Source organism: Astatotilapia calliptera, chromosome 14, assembly GCF_964374335.1.
Source record: "Astatotilapia calliptera chromosome 14, fAstCal68.1, whole genome shotgun sequence".
NCBI lineage: Eukaryota > Metazoa > Chordata > Actinopteri > Cichliformes > Cichlidae > Astatotilapia > Astatotilapia calliptera.
The window spans coordinates 5149246-5173009 of NC_137435.1; the positions used below are offsets into that span (position 1 = coordinate 5149246).

General features: G+C 40.6%; 1 protein-coding gene across 6 annotated transcripts in view; it reads right to left on the reverse strand.

Annotated features, from left to right (window-relative positions):
- Positions 1-23764, reverse strand: part of mark4b (MAP/microtubule affinity-regulating kinase 4b) — a 61465-nt gene that overhangs the window by 15147 nt on the left and 22554 nt on the right. For all 6 annotated transcript variants that reach the window (XR_013901251.1, XR_013901252.1, XM_080288577.1 and 3 more), the window contains 12 exons: positions 19837-20034; positions 18807-18860; positions 5273-5321; positions 5123-5188; positions 3118-3188; positions 2820-2876; positions 2361-2597; positions 1796-1915; positions 1534-1633; positions 1107-1216; positions 629-818; positions 312-532 (listed from right to left, as the gene is read on the reverse strand). Coding sequence is in view for 4 of the 6 variants with exons in the window: in XM_080288577.1 (XP_080144703.1) it covers positions 312-532; positions 629-818; positions 1107-1216; positions 1534-1633; positions 1796-1915; positions 2361-2597; positions 2820-2876; positions 3118-3188; positions 5123-5188; positions 5273-5321; positions 18807-18860; positions 19837-20034 (1473 nt within the window). In the remaining 2 variants the exon portion in view is untranslated. The remainder of the gene's footprint in view (positions 1-311; positions 533-628; positions 819-1106; positions 1217-1533; positions 1634-1795; positions 1916-2360; positions 2598-2819; positions 2877-3117; positions 3189-5122; positions 5189-5272; positions 5322-18806; positions 18861-19836; positions 20035-23764) is intronic.

A 23764-nucleotide genomic window follows, 5' to 3' on the forward strand; every position in this document is an offset into this window, starting at 1 on the left:
CTGCAGTCTTCAACCCTTTGCATGCAAACTATGCTCTTCATTTCTCATGATTAATTTCTAATTTGATGATTTATCTCAAAACATGTAATAGTTTTACTTCTCTGATTGTCTCCAGTCTGTGGAGGATATTTTATTTTTGGTTCCCATTATATTTATTTTAACGTAGCCTTAAAGGGCTGTAATCTGAGGTAATTGGATTAGGTGGGGTGTTAGGGCTCTGCCATCTGTTGTATTGATAAGGGGGTTAAAAAGTGACAGATTAGATTCACTAGACGGTTCCTCCCACCCGCACATAAACCTTTTGGGCTTACCGTGGTTGAGTTAACCTCCTTACGCCGGTCAGGTATCTCAGATTTATTTGGGTTGTGAGCAGAGCTAACCATGGGACTGGAGGGGGTGGGGATGCTACGGGAGCCAACAGTGTTGGTGCTTGGCTTGCGTATCGACAGCCGCTCCTCTCTAAGCCCCGCCCCTTCAGCTACGCCGCTGGGACTTCGTTTTGGGTGTGTTGATCCTGGAACAGCTGGACCGCCTAACAGAGCAAAGGTTCTCAGTGAGCTAAATTTATGCAGATTCAAAGTCTCAAGATGAATAGAAACAAATAAAAGTCATCAGTAGTTTGCCTTACAGAAATCAGAGTGTCGTCTCTGGCGGTGGTACGTGGAGGCACTGCGCTGTGCCTTATGGCCAGAAGAGGAAGACTGTGCACCCGAGGAGCAAGAAGAAGTGGAGTGCTTGCTTGTTCCGTTGGTGATGCCGCCGGGCCGGATTCGAGCCAGACTTAAAGTGCTGCTAGACCGAGAGTCAGTGACCTCCGTCTGAGATACAGACATGCACAGACACACAAACGATATAAAATTACAACTGGACTCGATCATTGATCTTCATCAACCGAGAGCAACGGAGGCCAGTTCATATGTCAGTCTTAATTAGTCTGGGTGTCATGACTGTAGCACATCACAACTGTAAACAAATTAGGAAGCGATGGCACCAAAACTATCTTCTCAACCCTGTTTTACTGCTATGTAAGCATAATATCTAAGTATTAACCATGACAGCTTATTAACAGCTTCATCGTAAGGTCAGGAGCAAAGGAAACGATTTACCTCCGTCTTGCGTCCCAGCAGCAGGTATGTGGCAGTGAGCTCATTGTATTTTCGATTGGCCAGCGCATCTCTGATCTCTTCTCTGGTGAATCCCATCCCAATCATCACATCTAAAACAAAAAAATACTTCAGAACTTCTGTACAACGAAACGTTCTGGACAGTTTAAAATTATGGTGCTAAATGGTAACATTGTACTGACATTTTACTTAAGAGGCTTAGCCTATAGTATTCCACTTTTGAACATCAAGGCACCCACTATTATTTTTTATCTTAACCTCCCACTGAATAAAGAGGAATAGGGATAAAAACTCTGCCTATAGGACCTTACTGAATATTTCTTTAACCCTTCATTTCAGTAACCTCATGAAAAGATATCATTTAATGTTAAATTATTAAGAAAACATTAGTGATTAAGATATTTCTCACCAATGCGGCCGGTATCGTTAAAGTCTTCCACAGGCTCCATGTGAGGCTTCAGCTCATCGCCATCATGGCCAATATTAATCCACTTGTCTTTCATTATTTGCTAGTCATGAAAGAAAATGAGAGAAAACACAGAAAGCTTAAAACTGCCATGTTTGATTTAAAAAAAACATCACAAATCTGACAATTATATTTTCTTTTTGGATATTTTCTGTGTATGCGCCTTGGATTTATTCCACTAAATGTGCAATAAACCTGTCTTCACCTCCAGCGAGCAGCGCTTGGTGGGGTTGAGGACCAGGAAGCGGCGAAGGATTCCCTCGCAGTCCGTTGACATGTAGAAGGGCACGCGATATTTCCCCCTCAAAACACGCTCTCTCAGCTCCTGAACACAACACACATCCGGACACCATTAGTTTAAACTACAGGTGCACTAAGACATCAACAAAAAAAAACAATAACACAATTAAATGGAAGTTTATTGTTTTTCAGAATTGTACATTATGTGATCCTGCAGCTGTAAATGGGCTAAATGTAGAGAGAACTGAGATTAAGAGCTATTTATAATGACTTCAGACAAATTAAAACTAGTTAACATTGTAAATGTAAACTACAAGGTTAGTTTTTGCGAAACTGTTTAAATTTCTCCTATAATCTGGGCTTCAGAGGCACGTGACTGTATCTAAATTAATGCACAAAAACATCTCCGTGATGGATTATTCTCAAAAAATAAAAAATAAATGAAAAAAAATCAAACAGATAAGGCTGTAAGCTCTGAGCCACCTCAAATGACATTTCAATCTGAAAAACCCTGGCCTGATGTCACCCACCTTTAGGTTCTGTCCGTCAAAGGGCAGGGACCCGCTGACAAGCGTGTACAGAATTACCCCCAGGCTCCAGATGTCCACCTCTGGACCGTCATACTTCTTCCCCTGGAAGAGCTCCGGGGCAGCATAGGGCGGGGAGCCACAGAACGTGTCCAGTTTATTACCCGTCATGAACTCGTTACTGAAGCCAAAGTCGGCTATTTTAATGTTGGAGTCGGCGTCTAGAAGCAAGTTCTCCGCCTGCAGCAAACATGGTAGACAACAGAAAACTCTGAATACAGACAAGGTTCATAAACTCAAGAATAACTGACTATTATTTTGAATCTATAACACACTTTGGGCCTAAATTAAGCTTTGTAGCTTTGAAAATGTTACAGGTAATTCAGTAAATTCTGTAAATAATTTACACTTATCTAAAAGGAGGAATTTTTAATATCTTGTGCCAAGATTCTGGGTAATCACCTTCAAGTCTCTGTGAACAATGTTCTTCTGATGACAGTAGTGCACCGCTGAAACAATCTAAGGAGACAGAAATACAAAATGAGCTCATACAAGAGAACATAACTGAACCTAATGTTGTCCTTCAAATGAATGGCTCCTATACTACAAGCTCAATTCAAAGATGCCAATGCCCGCTTTCTAAACTAAATTCATAAATAAATTGATAAATCCTTTAAAACTGAAAGACTAGCTGTGCATCAGGTTTAGGCTGTGACACACTCAGACATACGGTTGAGGCCAGCTGTGGAGTTTCACTGACCTGTCTGAACTTGGCTCTGGCCTCTTTCTCCTTCATCCTGCCATGAGCCACGAGGTAGTCGAACACTTCCCCTGAAAAAACACAAAAACATTGAAAACTTCCTGTATTTAAAGTGGGCGTGGAAGTCACCAGTCGGACTGTTAAATTGTTGGGCGATCGTGGCTCAAGAGTTGGGAGTTCAGCTTGTAATCGGAAGGTTGCCGGTTCGAGCCCCGGCTTGGACAGTCTCGGTCGTTGTGTCTTTGGGCAAGACTCTTACTGGTGGTGGTCAGAGGGCCTGGTGGCGCCAGTGGGGTCCTTAGGGACTAGTAAAGCGCTATACAAATACAGGCCATTTATTGTTCTTATTTAATGAACCACCCATTAACAAAGACTAAGAATGATTTAAAAAAAAATTAGCAGTACTTAAATAATTCTCAGTTTTTTCAACACTCAATCTACTATCATTAGACTGCATTAAAATTTGAGGATTGTAGTGAGTGGGTTTACAAATGTGCCAAACAACATTTGGTTCAAAATCAGAAGGAGACAAAAATCTCTTTAGCGTTGCATCAGGAGGGGAAAAGATTTGTAAAATTTGTCAAATCATATGTGCCGTTTCCTGCTGTAGTGACTCCTTGAGAATAAGGGACCAAAAGCAGCATCAGTGCATTTAAAACATCACAGAAGTTATTAATTCGACTTATTAAATTCAGCAATTTTCACAGATTGCGGATCCATCCAGAGAGCCCTTTGGCAGCCCGGCTTTGGACCCTGGGCCATCTCGTGTTTTAGAGCATTTATGGCCATCGCGGCCTTGCCGTATTGGTCCATTTGATCGACCTTTGTTGTTATTATTTATTTTATTTTATTTTCAGTTGTTACAGACGGGACAGACATGACTGAGGGATAGGAAAGGGAGAAAGAAAAAGACAAGAAAACAAGCAAAAAAAACAAAAAACAGACTAAGCACAACACCATCGCATTAATCTAGCTAAGTGTAAACAGCAGTAAATACTAAATATTGAATGTTGTTGTGCAGCACGCAGGACCGACAGCGCACAATGTGCCTTGAAGTAGCAGCCAAGAAAGGTGTAGTTTATGTCTATGAACAGTGAACACCCGTGTGCACACCTGTGTGGATCAGCGCGCTTGTATTCAAAAGGTTTCCCCATGTAATGATCTGCTAGAGGGTGTAGAGAGCCATAGCCCTGTCCCCCAGGGCATGAAGCAGGCATGGAGGAGATCCAGGCTCCAGACATCCAGAGGCCCCAGAGTGCGAGAGCCCAAGGAGGACCACCGGAGGGGCAACCGTGCCACCCTCCTGGGAAGAGCTGAGGAGAGCCCCAGACGAGGGGTCACCCAGTAGCCACGGAGCAGAAACCAGAGGGGGCTGCACCGGCGTGCCCGCCGGCTCTGCCGGCAGCCTGCTGTGCCAGAGTGAACCGAGCCGCAGGCCTAGAGGCCGGAGGCCCGAGGGCCCCCTTTGCCTCGGAAGAGGCCTGACCGAGCAACAGGCGCCATAATATAAGCAAAGTAATTGGACACACTATATTCGGGAAACAAAGTATGAAATCATTTTGTTTACCCGTCCTCCCTCTAAACATTTAATTTGTTAAACAATGAAGCAGGCTGAGCTGATCTGAGCTGCATGTCTGCTGGTGAGCTGATGTCTCCTTATTAGGCATTGTAAGTAAGAGATCACACAACATACAGAGAGAGCAGGGAAGAGAGATTAAGGGATCACGAAGACAGAAGAAAAAAAAATAAAGACGCTGCAAAAATAGATTAGTGCCTGGGAAACTGCTGAACAATGGCTGAGTGCAAGATGAATAGAGGAACAGCTCCGAAAAAGACGGAGGAGAAAACATTAAAGTAGTGAAGCAAGACCTCACTAATGCAAATGGAGTAAATACTCTAAGTTAATTATCTCTTTGGTTGGACTGTACAGTTCAGAAGTAATGAAGCTAATTGGCACAAATCTATACTTGGCAATGCAGATGAGGGAGGTGATGGTGTCACTCACCTCCGCTAGCGTACTCCATAATCAGGTAAAGTGTCTTCTCGGTCTCAATCACCTCAAATAACTGGACTGTAATACACAGAGAAAGATTTCAGCGCAAAGGCCATCGTGGAAACATACATATAGAACAAAAAGTTGTGTGAGTTGACTCACCTATGTTTGGATGGTTCAGAGTTTTCATGATGCGTACCTCTCGAAACACCTGAACAGGAGAGGAAGAAAAAGAAATCTCAAATGGATACATGATGCAAACGTATGTAAAGGATGAAGGTCATTTAAACTGCTGCTTTTGGTCAATCGTGCCGTGAAAATAACACCAAAGTAGGAGCCGTTTATTTGTGGAAGAACACAAAATCAAAAAATGCTTTTATTAATTTTAAATGAACCGTTTAACCTGTCATAGGGACAACACACACTTAATGAGGATACAGAGGAAACTGCCAGAATCGCAGCTATTTTTAATCTGGCTATTTATAGATTTCACAATAATAAACTTATAAAAGAAGACACAGCAATTAAAACTACATCAAACTTGATGAATTTAATCTACATCTGAATCTCTTTCAAAGTACTACTTTTATTTTGTTTGTAGCTGAGGTCAGGTCAAGAAAAGGGCAGGAATTCAGGTATATCCATCATTACTCTAATTTATTCTCCAAATGAACAGTTAGTTCATACAGTTCACAGCTGGTGTATATACTGCTCCCATCATTCATCTTATCCCTCCTCACCCACACCCACACACACACAGACACTCATCTTTCTGACCACTAGTGCTCGGGGTCACCCAAGGGAGCGTCCCACTGATGCTAGGCTGACAATAAGGCCTCCTCTCCAGGGTGGCTTTCCCTGAGGACCCTCCCTACCCCCCTCCCAATCCATCACTGAGCTCCAGACTGCTGCCTCATCCTGCCACTCTTATGCAATCACCCTCTCTCTCTCTCGTTTTCCTTCCATCTCATTAAAGTAATGCATTTGACTGGGAACACCATTTAAAAGATTACAGAGAGAATGTGCCAGGACTCTCAGTGAGACATCCCAATGGCGAGTCATAAATTTTTTTTTCAAAAACACTCATTTCACCACAGAAATGAGTCAACATCAGAGAAAACTTCAAACAAACCACCTGCACACTGAACAAATGCAATTAACTCCATTCATCAGTCATCAGTTAAGTTTCATTTTGTTATTCGTGACAAAATGAGAGATTCTAACTATGAAGGGGGAATGGGGCTTCACTGACAGGAGTGTTTCAGCGAAGCTAAGAAAACATGCTAAACTAAACAGAGGTATAGAAACATATATATTACTGTTTGTGTCATTTTCCCTATTCAGAGCGCTGCCGCAAACCTGCCTCATTAACAATTCTTTGAGAAAATATTACACATGAGTGAAAAAAGTGAAAGCATGGAAAAAGAACAAAAGACAGAGAGCAAAGCCAGTGAAAAGAACCAGAATACAAAAACAGGAATGCTCCGATGCCTTCATTCTGGTCGCAGAACCTCAGCTGCCCTGGGAAACGCGCTCCTCCCTTATCTCGCCCTCTCACTCTCTGACTTTTCATCGAACAGAAAACCCAACGCCACTCATGTTTTCACGTCAGCTTCAGGCTTATAATTCCATTTTGAATCTCAGCATCTTTTCATCTAACAATACATAATTAAACGAAGGATATTTTAGATGGCATACCGGCTATTTTCTGCAAGTATGAATACACGTATAATTTGACATTTTGTACTGCTTTCTCCACCGTTCCGTCATATTACACACTAAACAATGGGTTTCTACACATAAATCTTTAACAGACATTTGCTTACTTACAAGAATTAAAAAAACAACAACACATTTCTCAATTTAAAACCATTACTTATGCAGTAATCCTGGGATTAGTCTGTGTACATTTATCTACATACGCTGCAGATTCACAGAAATTCAATTTTACAGCAGGCTGGTTTACTGCTAAAAACAAATCATCGAGAGTCTCAAGTATTTAGCCCGTGGTCGGGGTTGTCCCCTTTAGAGGTGGTCCTGAGGGTCATCGACCCATTATCGATCATCCGAGTCTTCACATGAGCCGAGGTGTTAAGCTCTCAAGACTACTTGACCTGGTAGACTGAGAGGTTACACAGACATGCATCCCAGGAATTTGCTTTTTCACATTGCGATAAAAAACGTTCCCCGACGACATTACAGTCACCTGAGGCAGCAGTGCTTTACGTGCCTGTACCTGTGTCGGAGAGATTCCTCGTAGCCAGTGGACCCAGAAGAAAATAAACACTTTGGTTTGCCTACATAAGAAGACGTCCACTCACAGACTGATTCGCATTAGAGCAGCCAACACAGAAGCTTCCTGTTTGTTGTCGACTGGTCAAAAGTGTGACAAAGAGCTAACAGCCAAGATGCAAGAAGTGTTAAACTAATTTAAGAGTTTACGCTTTGACACACAGGAAGAACTGGATATGAATGTCAAACATGCAATGACAGTAAACAGAGTTGAAAACAACAGGAAAAGGAGACATAAAACAGAAAGCATTAATATGAATAAAAAGCAATAAAACACCTAACAACACTAAATCATAAACACATCTGAAATTTCACTTTTTTTGAGTTTTGGATCCTCGGTCACACAGAATAAGTCACCTTAAGATAAAACCAAGGCTGTGACACTAACTGATTGGAAAAGAAACATGACAGACTAATCAATTGATAATGAAGTGCAACTGTTAACAGATTTGTATTAATGATTCGAAGAAACAGCTCTCAGATGTGAACGTGTGTGGCAAAGAGCCACGCTGTGTAGGAGACGCATTCACACATAAGAACCACAGAGGATGTTCTCTAATGTGTTATTAACACGAGTTTCTCTTCTTCTGTTAGATATTTTATCTATCCTGTGCTCCTAAAATGGGAAGCTGCATTGTCATAAACACAGACACAGTGAGTCCAGTGGGAGTGTGTGTAATTGAATTAGGTGCACCGTGCATCAGCTGTTCATCTGAGCTTTAAGAAGTATTATCAGTTAAGCCTGTCCTCCCTCACCGGCACACTCATTCACCTCTCTCCTTCTCCTCCATACTCAACTAACCCTCGCTCTCCCACATTTTCTCTCCTTTTTCTTGCCTGCTCAGTCTTCCAAGTGAGAAATCAATCTGTGAGCGCTGCTTGCTGAGATGTTGCATATTTAAAGATGTGAATGACATCTGGGAATTGTTTCCAAAATGGGGGTATGTGTGAAAGGAGACTTTAGCAGCTGGCCAGGAAATTGCTGAGTCACCAGTATTGATCCATTTAATCCTCAGCTGTGCTGCTGTAGAGGCAATAATGAAGATTCTTATTGCACTTTAGGTCCATTTTGAAGATTACTAAGAATTAGCGTAATGTTATAATGGTTTTTTTGGATTGTGATTAAATGCATAATTAATTTCAATATTTGTGTGCCTTCTTAAATTCATACTCCATTTAATCACTTCCTGGGTCTCTCTCACGGTGATGGCTCCGCGTCACAGTTGCCATGCAAACCCAGGTAATAATCCCTGGATCTCCTGCTGCCCAGGGGATTGTGGGAAGTCATGAAATGCCAAACACATGCGAAGACACAGACCCACAGCTACTGCCATATGGTCCTTTTATAGCAAAATATTGATTTTGGGTCTAAAATTTTCAGGTTTAGAAAGCGAATTGTTCGCCAAATGCAAATATTTACACAGGAAATTAATCTGCATTCTGAATGCAGCCTTCACGTTCCCTGCCTTCTCCTTGTGTTTTTTTCTAAGCAGCTTTATTTTCTTTTTAAATGCATTTCTGCATTTTTTGTCACCCTTTATTTCTCTCTCCTTGCCAGGACACAGAATTCAGTGTTGCTTTTCTGAGGATTTACACTAAGCAACTTAATGACCCACTGCTACAGATTTTTACTCTTTCTCATAATGTGAGGAGTACTGCACACTTTTGATTAATGTGTCTGGTCTGCCAAGTCTATTAGCCTTTGACCAGTTCATCCATGCTGGGTGTCTGTTTTCTCCCCCTAACCATCCGGACAAGTATGCTCTCACAAACACACACAGAGTTAGCGAAGGAGCAGAAAGAAAGCAAACAAGCTGAAATAGAGAAATGAGGTATTGATAACTGGCCCCTTCAAATATCCACCGCAGGGTGTACAGTTTAACACACTAAAGAACTCAGACCATGAAACACACTTCCTCTCGTCAGCTGAAGCCAATCACAAGACCAGAGAATCTGAGGGGAAAAAAGGGAAGAGAGTGAAAGACAAAGAGCAGCAGAATGATGGTGACGAATAAACTCTCCACTCCCACGTCAGAGTACTTGCTGTGAATAACCCTCTATCTGTGAGTGTGTGAACACTCTGAATGAGAGAGCCCCGCTCCTGAGCCCATGAAACATGGACGTCAGTCTGTTGTTGGGAACTATTCGCTCTAAAACTTAGCACGATGCACCGTCTGTGTGTTTATGTGCGTTCTGTCGTGTCCCTGTATATTAACTGTAAAGCTTTACGTAACCCACAGTTCAGCTCAAATTGGCATGTTTACATCGTATTATTTTATACTGAAATCCATTACCGTGAGCTGTCCGCGTGAAATAAACACATTCAAAAACTGCATTTGTGTCACGCCCACAGGCTTTTAGGCACCAGCCCTCTTCAAACAAAAACACACAATTAATGCCATTTTGCCCTTCAGCACGGCACAGTTCGATCAAAGGCGGTCCATGTGCACAAAACACTACAGATCATTTGGTGTTCCTGATGTGTTAGCAACAGTTTGTTGAGATACTGTTGCTGCTGATGTATTAAAAAGACACTTTAGCCTTGTAGCTTAAGGGGAACTTCTTTCTCTCATGTCCAGCTTCATATTTGTATTTTCTGATTGCACTGAAGAAGCTTTGCATGATTCACAGTTCAAAATAATCATTGTTCATCTTGTACTGGATCTTGGTGCAGCTCCTCAGTTCAGAACAAGGTGTTTTAGTTTCTTCCCCTTTAAGGCCAAGCTCTTGTAACCACTTTAATTTCTGATTAGCTGCCCCTCGTTTACAAAATGTTTGGTCATTGTACGAGATGAAATTGGGTTTTTTGCTTTAAAGGCTGAGGTAACAGCTGATGTGTGTGGACTCCAAGTGTTTTCTCTTTCAGATGAAGAAATAATAATAATAATAATAATAATAATAATAATAATAATAATAATAATAGCAGCAGCATCATTTCAGATATGGATAACTAAACATGTCTATAAACAATCTCAACTTTGGACCTGATAAAGTGATTTGCTAGAGATATTTTAAATCAAGTTTGTCCAGGCAAACATCTGAGAAAAAGCCTGAAGCTAATGAAGCACTTCAGCATGCGTGGCTGCTTGTGTAGCACGGTTTAAAGCAAACACAGTCTAATAAGCTGCACTGCTAAAGGGTTTTGCTTCTTTTGCTCATTGCCAGGGAACATTTGCATACATGTTTGACCTTGCGTATCATTGATCCTGAAGGAAAAGCTCCCACTAAACTCCTGCTAAATGAGCACCTCCCAGTCCCCCCATTCACTGAATGCACAGCAGTAATAGGAGCTCTCAGGGCTGTTGATAAGAGAAGATGAATCATTAATGAAGAGAGGCTGAGTTAAATTCTGGCCTTTTACTGCTTGGTGTTTGACCCAGATCACAGGAATCCTGGCTCAGCTCTAATAAAAACAGAGACATATAGTTTTATAGAGGTTGTCTAAACCAGACACAGTAAGCGGGGGGAGAGCACTTGTGAGAAAACCTTCTGCTTTTGGTCTGCCCGCCCTCTTGTGCCTTTATTGTCTAATTATTCCCATCACAGACCGGCACAATAACAACAATGCATACAGCAGCAACAATATGATTATGCGCAGACACCCACACAGGAACAATATGCAGCGTAGCAATCCAGATAATGGCATTACACATGCATACAAAGGCAGAGCCGAGAGTGTTTTGGACAGTGGCTTTATCTGCTTGTTATAACCCATGTAGTCTTATACAAACACCGTCTGTTGTCTTCAGTTGCGCTCTGTATCTTGTCTCTCTTAGGGTCCCTGCTCCTGCTCCAGTGCCCCAAAGCCACCCCCACCTCCCCATCCCTACATGACGGCCTCTTTTGTTTGCCTGTCTGGAATTTAGCTCCTGGCTGAAGGGGCCTGGGCAAGGGACAAAACATACTTCACAGCATTAGATAGTGGCTCAAACAGTTATTTTACTTTTTGCACACTCACAAAGTTGAGTGGCTGCCCACAAAATTCTCCTGTTCTTAAAGTAACACCAATCTTTTTTGTGGGGCCCTGCATAGTCTGGGTGATTATCCAACGACACACACCACAGGGGAAACAAGGACAATGACATTTGTTCCTGTATGTTGCTATTAGAACTCAAAGATATGAACACAAACACAAGACTGTTTGGAGTCCACAGCCAAAAACTCACAAGGAGATTCATCTAAAAATCATTGGAAGACCTTCTTCTTTTCCTGCCAATGTGCAGTTTTAAATGTCAGTAAATGTTCTGCTACACTCAGTCTGGCATCATGATTTCCACCTCATTATACGATCTCTTCTAAGACCATAAACACCTAAAACTCTGAACTAACATAAACTGTTTACAGAGGGTGCAGCTTTGTAATTTGGAAAAGCTCTGCAGAGAAGCAACACTGGCAGAGATCTGCAATCTGCTGAAGGCCACAGCCTGCGGGTACAACAACAGAAGATAATACCTGGATTTATAATATTAACAATAACCACACACTTTATTTATACAGCACTTTTCTTAAAGTTACAAAATGCTCCACAGAGAGTAACTGAAAATAAATAACATCTACAACAGTAAGAAGACGCCCTGAGATATAACGGTCTAGGATGCAGTGCTTAAATGTTTTTTGTCTAACTGCACATTAATATATCAATGCCACTTCAGGTAGTTGGACAGATATGCATCTGATTTTGATGAAATCTGAAGCTGTTGCTTTAATCCTTTTATTTATCACGCCTGCATCAGTCATGTGGTTGATCTGTTGTGTGTCAGCTGCAAGTGAAGGTGGAAATTTGGCAGTTCTCTAGAAGCAGGATACGCTTTTTAAAGTCTCATAACATGACAGTGCCTGTGTCCCTGTAGCTTTAAACAAGTGTACTGTAGACTACAGATGGCAAAGAGTACAGCTGTGATTACAGTAGAGCTACTACTGCAACACACCGCCCGGGGAGAAAGGCAGGAAAAGTGGGACGCAGTGTTACAGTAAAGAGAACAAAATAAAGAGATGACGAAGAGGAGAAAAAAGAGAAAGTGGAGCAGCGGGGAGAAGAGAGAGGTGAGGCATAAAGCTACAGTTGACAAAACATAGATTGAGGCACCGCAGCGTGAGCTGCTAGGAAGACCGAGATGAAGCGAAGAGCTTTCGTGGAGAGAATTAAAGCGTTGGAAGAAGCCCGTGCGTGTTTCTATTTCAACTCGACTATGAAGACGACAACTTTTGAATATTAATTCTGTCAAAATTAAAATGCAAATTGTGTGCTTTTCCACTAGGTACACTAAAGCAACTCAATCAATCTTCCATGGAAGACAAAAGACTGATTAATATTGACAAATATTCTTCACTCTGAGCTACGGCTTTACTTCTTATTTTCCTTTAAAGGATGACATATTGGTGAAGGTTCTGACATTTTCTAGTTTCACAAGGACATTCGCCAAACTTAAACCATGTCAACTGATGAACCACATTATTTAGCTAGTAAAATGTATTTTTATCCACAAAAATAATGAAAAACATTATTTACAGTGTTCCCATTTTATGTGTCACTCCATGGAAAATCAATCAGGCCCTCCCAACTTGACCTCTTCAGAATCAGTAAAACCACTTCAAGTTAGATTCTAAGGCCAAAATCATAACCAACTCTGAACATCAATATCATGAACATAGGGGAGACCGGGGATAGTTGTAACATTTTTGACATTTCTGTCTGTAAATTGGAGCTCTTTTAAGGTAGTGGATTCAAATTGTAATGCAAAGTATTTACATGTCTCTGCTATTAAATAGTGCAGCTATTTTCTCTGCAGCACAATTACCCATTGCATGGTATGGCCTCAAACACAAAGAGTGAAATGTTACAATTAACCCCATAGTCTGGGTTAGTTGTAACATATCCCGGGGTGAAATGTAACACAATGAAATAAGGGTACTAACAAAACATTAACATGTAATCTTTGTTTATTCAACACATGAATGCACTTAGAGCCATTTATGCAGCTATGTGTGTGTGTGACAGAATGCAGAAATCCAGCTTTTGAACATATTCCAACCCCCCAAAAAGACAAATTATGGAATTTTCTGCAACTGAATATTTCATTAATTTTGGTTGGTCTTCCTTGAGTTTGGCCTCATTGGCTCATTGGGCATTATAACCTACAACTCTTGCACCAATTTTGAACATAACAATGAAGCTGAAAAAATGTAGTTGTTCACCAGCATCGCAATTCCATTACTTTTTATCATGGCTTACCTTGGTGTGGTTTGCAAAGTGCTTCAGAAAGATGAGGAAATCTGTTTCTTGCACCCATCCTGATTTATTTCCACTACCAGTACTTCCTACTGGTCCATCTCTGACACAGTGGTCAGCATAATGTATGTGTGGGAACACAAACAGTGGAGGAATTGTGTTGCCAATGGCATTAACCGCATATACAAGAGCGACCAGTGAACCTCTCTCTGCTGATGTCATTGCCCCAACTTGTTTAATATAAGTTAAAGTAATATTGTGGTAAGTTGTAACATCTGCATTATTGTTACAACTAACCCAGACTGTTGCTGTTACAACTGACCCAGACTCCTATAGCCATGAACTAGCTAACATTACAGCCAACGGCTAAAACACTAGCACTAAAGACCTACACAGAATATATCCCCATAGACATACAAATAACATAATTTAAGTTTGATGAGTTTAACTGCAAAGCAGATAATGCTATTAGAAATTGAAATAAAGTAGAAAAAATTACTTTTTGGTATACAAATTACTTTTTTTCATGTTAAATTGTCTGTGTTTGACAAAATGTGCTGATTTTTCACATGTGATAGCAGAACTGAGTTAGGCATGCACAGGATGAGTCACATCATTTGAAACTTAGCCCTGATTGGAGAAATTGGAAGTGTTACAACTGACCCACGTTACAACTATCCCCGGTCTCCCCTACTATAGTTTCGATTTAATGCACCAATTCAGTGACGTAGAGTAACAGAAACCCCGGCACCCTGAATGTTTGATCTGTCTTCATTGGTAAAAACGCCTAAAGAGCCTACCACCAGATGTGATAACTGGCTGATCAAAACAAGTTACAGCACATAAAAGGCCTTTTTTAAACCAACATTTTAATACCTGTGGATATTTGATGTCTTTAGGAATAGGACTGCCACAAACGATTATTTTGATAGTCGACTAGTCACCGATTATTTTTGCGATTAGTCGACTAATCAGATCATCATCCATTGGACGTACAGCGTACAGCTTATTGCACCAGCAGCATCTGGTCTTATATAACGATCATTAGCTTACAGCTTGAAGTGTTTGTGCTAACTAAAAATAAAGACAAGATGGTAGTTTATTAATTTTTAATGAAATTTGCAGATTGTTTCGGTGAAGTTTAATAAACTCCTTGCTTTCTAAAATATAACAGGACACCGGAGTATATTCTCCAGCGTCTCACACTTCTGATAATCAGCTGTCTGCTTGACAGTTTTAGCTGTGCAAAAACTATAACTTTAATCTCAGCCAAACCGATTTACTCAGGAACAAATAAAATACTAAAGAAAGCCAAACTAACATTTTTAAGTTATCTAAGTGACTTATATATATGTTTAACCTGACTAGCGAAAGACGGCGGTGGGTTTGAAAACGATTTGCCGGGAGTCCGGTGTTCTCACGGCTCTAGTTAGCCTAGCCCCCGCCTAGCTAACGAGCTAGTGGGTAACAGACGTCTCCGAAAACGTCGGAGTGCTTTTGAAAATATGTGGTGTCCTGATAAACTGAGCAGATATTTGAGGTTTACACAGCTACATTCTCGCCTGAAAATATGTTAAACGTTTATTTTGTGACCCAGAAAGAATAATAAGAGTAAAGTTAAAACTAACTAGCTGCCGCCATTGTCGACAACTGCGCTGGGCTGCGCTATGAATTCTGGGACACAGCTTCTTCTTCTTCTTCGGGGTTTAACGGCAGCTGGCATCCTTGTACATGCAGTGCTGCCATCTTCTGTTTCAGTCCGTTATTACACTCTTAAATCCTACTACTCATTCCTGCGTCCTTTGTGATCTTACAAAGCTTCAAACGATGCGTCGACTATTAAATTAGTCGTCGACGATTTTAATAGTCGACATAATCGTGACTAGTCGACTAATCGTGGCAGCCCTATTTAGGAAGTTATGAGGGGTCAAGAATGTTGAAAAGTACCAAAGGTTCTTCCCCTATGGTTATTAAGACCTGTAAATGTTAACAGTAAAATTTTATATTTGCTAACAACACAACTGTCCAACCCAAACAAAGTTCGACTTATTACTAATTTATCATAAGCTGGAGCTTTATATTATATAAACATAACATTGAAATTGATTTATAATGAAATTCAACACTTTTTCAGCACACACAGAAATTGATAACTGGAGAAAGAGACGGGCAGTGAGTGAGTGAGGGGGAACGTGGCAGACAGACAGAGAAAGAGATTGAGAGATATCGTGACAGTGTCACCTGGCAGCATGCATATTGTCCTACACCGGCTACAATAATGCTGACAGGACAGGACGTAACGGGCAGCCCCTGCCCCGATACAGCTGCGCTATGCAGCACTACACCACAACCAGGCTGCAGAATACACACACACACACACACACACACACACAGCTCTGAACCACGCCTTATAAAACCAGGATCTGAGATTCAACACTTGAAGAGCAGATAAATGGTGTGATTAAGTCGGCGTATCACCACCGGAACCGAAGGCAATTTCTGTTCTATGAAAGCCCGGCCATTCTCATGACTGCTGTTCAGCAAAACCACTGTCTGTGTTCCCAGCAGACACACACAATCCACAAATTCATCCCCCAGATTCACACACAGTCTTTTTCGCTGCATTGAGGAATTATTTGCAGCCCCTGAAAAAAAGGTTTTTGTCAGAGGCAAAAGGAAAGCCACCAGCAGTCTAATAAAGTTATTTATCTTTCACCAAATACTAATGTACATTTTTGAAAAACAAAAAAGAAAAGACACCAATTTTTGTTAATAAATTGGTGAATTTTACAGAGTAATTGCCTTTAATTACTGATAGGAGGACTTGGATTGGGATACCAACTAACTTATGTTTTCATTTTGTTGACAAGTGGAGAAGCAGCGTCATCAATCAGTCATCCTGGCCAGAATCTAGGCCAAGTGGACCAATAGTCACGGACAACCATACGTCACCAATAACACAACTTTGTGTTATCAGTTGAGCCAAACCTAGCCTGGACTAGTTACCTAACCAGCTGAGAATTCATCAATAGGCCAGTTTGTATGTGTGTATGTGGTGCAGTATTGATCCAGATGAGGTGAGAGAGTGTGCTTTTTGTTGTGCACGATAAAGTAAAGTCATAATTGAACAAGGACAAAGGTTGGTCAGCAGGGTTGAGGCTATACAAAGAAATCCCTTGTTAAACTCTGGGAACGGTTCTTACAGCTGTGAGTCCATCACACAAATACACAAGGTTAAACCTGCAAATGACAAAATGAACAGCCAGAAAAACCTGCTGCCAATCTGGGGAATAAAAGCTTGTGGTACAGCTCTGCTTCTTTAGTCTATTAAAACGATTTCCTACTTCAGATGTCTGAAGGTGAAGAAATAAGTAGCACATTTCTTTAACCAACTAACATTTCCAGAACAGAGCAAACAAAAACTAGCAGCACGTTTTACAACCCATAGTAGTTTTTTTATAGTACTCATTGTATTTTTTAAATTACAAACGTTTAATTAAGCAATTTTTAGACATTAAATGGTGAAGCTGCATGTGAGACCAGACAGTCAACTGTCTTTAGCCTGCCAGCTTCATACTACTAAGTCCATGTGATGTCTGATTGATTGTCTGGTGAATTCACAGCCAGTGGTCCTAAAATAACCAACACCTAAATCAAACTGTTTCCATTAGTGAGAAAAGATCTGATGTTAACTATCTGCTGGCTAAATGTGGGAAAGCAAAGCTGATTCAGCTGCCACTGTCTGGAGTTCACATGTGAAAACCGCATATTAGTACTACATGCAACCGATAACCGAACCAATGTCTAAACCACAGTCTAGCTTTGACATTAGCATAGGCAGTAAAAAATATGGACGCAGCCTCTGGGTCTGGAAAAATAGCCAATGCTTAAGTGTTTTAAATCTGCATTTTGTTTTTTTAAAGTGACCAACAGGGGGCGATTGATGTGGTAGCACAAACACTTGCAGTCATATAGAAATCTATGGAAAAACAGCCCTGGGCTCCTTTGCTCTCTGACCTTGGTAAACAATCTCCTGATGATTTATGGGCTCAGTCACGACTTTCTGGTTTTATTGAATAAAACATGAAGCTAATTTTGTAAATTAAGGTCATTACAGGAGTCAGAAAGGAGGAATATTTCTGTATGCTGATTGGTTAGTCAACGGTGAAAGTTCACACTTTATTAACCACTGGGTGACGTCACAGCAGCTACCCAGTCACGCTTTAGATATTATGACAATGGAGGTATGATACTATAGTCCAGTGAATAATGATTAACTTTACTGCTCAACTATCTAAGAGGTCAACACCACAATAAAATCACATGGAGCAAAATATAATAAAATCATGCACTCAGTGAAGACATTAATAATTCAGTGCTGTATTATTAAACACCATCATAGCTGAATGAGAAAATACCACAACTTTCACTGCTTGAAAACAGAAGACAGCCCTGAGGCAGTGGTCGATTCTGTTTCATTAGATTGTGCTCAATTAACACATGCACCACACACAAAAACACAAATAGATGCAAGCAGTCTGAGCTGAGACAGGAAAGGGTTTAATCTCATTAAGGACACAAATGCAACGCATGTAGTTAATACATAACCCTAAATGTCACCACAGAAGCATACGGTGACGTACGTTACTCCAAGTCTTTGTCCGGCTTTGTTCTGGAGGACTGAGTGCACATGTGACGGATGCATTACAATGACACAAAGCAAAAGTCACTGCTTCGCTGGCTTCTTTGAATGAATATACTATACCGAGTTCACAAAAGATATAAATAACCCATAAAACTGGACAGGCAAGCCTTTTATCAAGCAGCACTGCAAGAGCTGAAGATGGGAGAGATGAATCTTCCCTGCAACCACTGACAAAGCCAACGCAGATGCCTCAGTGCTTAAATTCTCCCCGAACTGTTGCTTTTGTGTTTTTCACATTTTAACCGCATAACAACCAAAAGGTAAAAGGTCAGATGACTACAGCACACAAAGCTCAACTGAGAGTTTTAATCTAAGGCATCACAAATAAGCACACACAGGATGCCACAGGTTAAAAAGAAAAAAAATCCTGCACTCTTACTACAACAATTAAATCTAGAGTTCAGTTGAACGTTAAGTGGCCAGCTCATTAAACTGATATACACCGGCTGATCCAGTAATGTGTCACTCACCTTCTGAAGGCTGGTTGGGTTCAGTTGTGTTTTATCGATGATCTTTATTGCAACCTGGGAGAAAAAAACAAAAACAAAATAAATACAGAGAATTTATCACACTTGCCCAACAAAAACTGGCTTATTTAACGCCAGCATAGCTCACTGGTTGAGTAGGTGATCGCATGCCACACGGCTGAAATGTAGCAGTTCGAGTCTGATCCGTGGCCCTTTGCTTTTCCCGTCTAATTTCCACTGCTTTCATTTTTTAATCAATTAATTTGCTGTTTTTTTGAGTTGTATTTTTATCAGCCACTTCAGTGTCCATATTGACAGTCAAGACAGTCTGACACTTGATGGCTACTGAAAAATATGCTTAGATGATGAGTTTACTCCAGCTTCCGGACTAAATAAACCCTGAACTAGAATAATCTGAAGAATCTTTAGCATTGGGTAATACTACTAGCAAGCACAACACAATCCAATAGTCTTAAATGAGAAAATACAAGTGAATCAAAACAAACTGTAATGAGGCCAAAGAGTTCAAACCACGCCATGTTTTACAACACAGAAAAGACATAAAAGCTAAAACTTACTTAATAAAGCAAGAGGTTTAACAGCATGTGTTGACCCGGACATACCAGTACAACTTTAAACCACCATATTTGTCTTCTGCTTTATGTGGGTGGAAACAGCAGCTATCACATGATTAAGCCAGTGGCAGACACACAAAGTTTCTTGAGCCCAGAGTTATCAACTGAGCTAATGTAGGTCAAGGGTTTTATGAGAAGAAAGACTACAGTGTATTTAAACACATGGACGTACACCCACACACACACACACACTGTCTTTCTTCAAAAGGTTTAAAGGCCTTGACTGCGCTACAAGGATCTGCAGTATTTACTTCTGCTCCAACCCCTAAACTCTTTTCTTTTAGCCTCATATGAGCCACTGTGCACGGCTGCCCTTCAGCGTAATAATTATCAGGATTTTTTCTGCTTTTTGCTTTCTGTGCATTGTTTTTCTCTCCTTCTTGTTTCTTTGAACTCACCTCTCTGCCGGTCAATATGTGTCGCGCCAGTTTAACCTTGGCGAAGTTGCCTTTGCCGATGGTTTTGAGCAGTCGGTAGTTTCCAATGTGTGGCTGTTCATCTGAACACAAGGCGATGGAGTTACGACATCTGGCACCAAGTGAGCGGCTTGACCAGCCCGTGCCCTTCTCTGAGCGGCTGGCCGACAGGGAGGTATGCTGAAGAAAGAGAGAGATAAATACATAAACTACTGTGACTGACACCATTCATTCTTAATGAACAACACAGTGGAATCTTAAGAACTGTATCCAATGTGAAATCTTAGATGTGATACTCTCTAACTGTAAGAGAAAACAAATTTTGCTTGAAAGAGGACTCCCACTCACAGTTCGTTAAATAAAAACAACATTAGAGCTGAATGGTTAAAAAAAAACAAAAAAAAAAAAACCCTAAATTTTTCAAGCAAAACAGTTCAGTTGTGCAGCTCTCCCTTGAAAATAAATCATAGTAGATGGAATATACCTATTAAATTTTATACCTATTGATTTTTTAAGTATTTTTTTCACCTTTAATTGGCTAAATTATTATTTAAGTGGAAATTTAACTAGTAGCAGACCGAACGTATTTAAAATACTTGCACCGATGTTGAAAGAGTGAAAGAGAGTCACAAGCTCCAAATGATTTGCATGCCTATAGATACCTTGTGACACTGACTATGTAACTGCAAGCCTGTACCAGACACCAGAAGTTGAAAAGAAAGAGCACCCAGCACCCCTCGATGTTTTTATTCAGCACACTCGTGTGGCTGCAGGGTCAGTGACGTTAGACTCGTGTTCCTAATGATGGTGGTGGGAAACCGATCTGGCCTTCATACCTGAGCGTCTGTTGATACTCACAACATGCTCATATCTAAAACTACCACAACAGTCTGAATTTAATCACCCTTTAAAGAATAGATTGGTGAGTGAAACAGCAGGGTAACTGCGACAGCCAACTAACCAACCCTTTGTCATTTTCTCACAGTGATGAGGGAGAGACAGGTAATATAGGTCTGACAAATGTTACGCTCTGTGTGTCAGCCAGACCCAACTCTACTCCAGCAATATGAGTGCAGCGCTATTCTGATTATCATTGGCCTTTTGTTCTACTGACTTTACATTGATCATGTTTCATATTTCAATTGGAGTCAAATGTATTCTGATCATTTATCTTTATTGTTTTATCTCCCAGACTTGACTGTCGGTTTTATTTGACCGCTTTACTTCAAGTTTTAATCTCTCCATTTGCTTTCCCGAGCACTGAATGGACACATAAATACCCATCTGCAGTAAGGATGACATGCGGAACAAAGAAACAAGAAAATAGAGGAAGCTTCAGGTACCTGACCTGACTACAATGAAAACAAACATCTGGAATGAAGGGTGAACATTACTATTGTAAAATCTCAGCATTAAATGTTGTTTGTTAGCTACAAAGTACTTTCACAATCAATTAATGATGCAGAACCTTGTTCCTGACAGTTGTATCAGTTTTTACCTTGTAACTCAAAGGCGAATGAGATTCAGTCCTTCCTGCAAATGACTTGCTACACTTTTCACTATATTTAGCAAATCACCACTTTTCTCTGTGAAAGCCATCAGGAAATGTTCCAGCTATAGACCGCTTCATTTGGAAAACTGTAAATAGCAACTAAATGTTCATTACTCACTGTGTTACAGGGTGATATTTCATGCAAAGCATGAATAATTAGCATTATTTTCAAAGGACGAAAAAGTGCCCCGTCATTGCAATCAATTAAAAATGAAAAAGCTCAAATAAATTGCATAGTACTCCATACAGATGTCAAAGTTCAGCATTAAGATCTGTTCACTCGTCTGAGACAGCAATTTTTTTCTCCCACCTGATTTCTTTAAATTCAGTTGAAATGAATTGCTTTCATTTCTACCCCAGATTAGCGGCGTCTCTGCCTGGACAAGCAAAAAGTAAAAAGTGCCAGAAAAAGTTCATGCCCAGCCCTGTCAGATGAGACCTTTTAGAAAAATGAGAATTACTCAATATTCAAAACTACATGTCATAAGAAACTGCAGAGACTTGTAGCACCATGGATGTTAAGTGATGTAGAAAAAGAAAAAAACAAAAACCCAAAGATTTCTACAAAAATCATGTCTGTTTTTTTAGATGACTCAACAGCCGACCCTATTTCCACCAACTCAGTAGTGCAGGAACATATTTGCTTCTCGTTTCAGGAGCCAACTCACATTTCCATGGGTTTGAGAATAATTGTTGTCTGGTAAATGTTGCCGTGTTAGTATATCTCCACAGAAGCAATATCACGATTAACATATTCTGTGAATCACTGGTAAATTTCTAGATTAGGCAATATCACTGGCAGAGTGTTGCCTAAGAAGAATCTGCAGACAAATGAGGTTCAAGTCAAGAAGATCTGTGATTCCACCTCAGACTGTATCACCATTTGCTGTTATTGCTGTTAGGACCTTTTAAACCCAGCCTGTTTTACCCGTTTGCATCTCTCAGACATCAAAAAGCTTTCATTGCGCCTCCTTTTTGTCGTTCTCTTTGTGGACTTCCATTCTTAGATTTTATTAGCTTTCCAAAATGCATTTTTTTGAAACACTTGAGGCATTTTTCCATCATATTTCTAATACAAAACAGCAAAGACAAAGAGAAAAGCAGGTTTTTGAGAAATGTGCTACATCCCTGGGGGGCATTAACTGGTTGTAAATGAAGAAAGGAGATGTTTCTAGCTCATATGCTATGTGAAGAAATTACTATTAAAAGCTAAACTACCATGTAAAAAAACAAAATGTCGAGTTTATTGTTTAGAAGAATAAATTTGATTGTGGACTGTCTGCAACATTAATCAGTACACCAGAAAATAAAATAAAAATCGCCCTCAGCTGATATTCTTTCATCTCTCTTTCTGAAGCTGATCACACATCAAGGTTCGGACCAAAATAGTACAAACTGAAACTAATATTTTATTGAAGGATTATAACTAAAGAGTTGGAATATGATATTTAAAACGCCATAGCCACCAAGCAAATGTGTTCCTTCATTTTCTCCTCTTCCTCTCCCTTCCCCCCTTTAATTTCACCTCCTCTCTCTCCTCTGGTTCATCCCTTCCCCCAGACAAATCAATTTGCCTCCTTTCCCTCTATTCTCCTCGCCATGCCCGGACACGCCCTCTCTTTTGTCTCACGACGCTATCTTCATTTTCAGCGACCTCTCATCATTTTGAGCATCCCGGTGGCCTCCATCACACTACTCCCATCTCGCCATCTCCCCATCTTCAGGGAGTGCAGTCTATCGATTCACCCAATCCTGCTGATTACCACGCAGTTTCATTCACAAGCAGGCCCGTGCATGTGTGTGTGCTTGAGCAAGATGTGATGGAGTCTATATTGCTGGTAGACTGCAGCAGCAAAGATATCATAGGGTGGGGAGTGGGGCGATTAAAGCCTCCACCCTCCCCCTCCAGTATGGGTGTAAGGTGACATTTGATATAGAAGATGGATGAAGGGCTCCGTGTGTGTGTGTGTGTGTGTGTGTGTGTGTGTGTGTGTGTGTGTGTGTGTGTGTGTGTGTGGTGGTTGTTGCTAAATGATTTGCACATTCAGCAAACAAGCTGCACCTTGTCCTTGTAGACTGAAAGCACTGAGATTTGGTGTCCATGTTCTGCATCGTTAAATCGTAGCAAGAACGTATGCGAGGTTAAACCAATACAATGTTTATCCTTATTACAAAATCAGATTTTGCTTCTGTCCAGTATGCATACTCCGGAGCTGAAAAATGATAAAGTACCAAAAACACCACTTCCTCTAATGATCCTTAGGGTAACTCCTTAGGGTATCCCCAGATCCCAGTATTAAAATTCCCAACTTTGAACCATTAAAAGCACATTTATGGTCTGGTTCAAAAAAGCGTTGA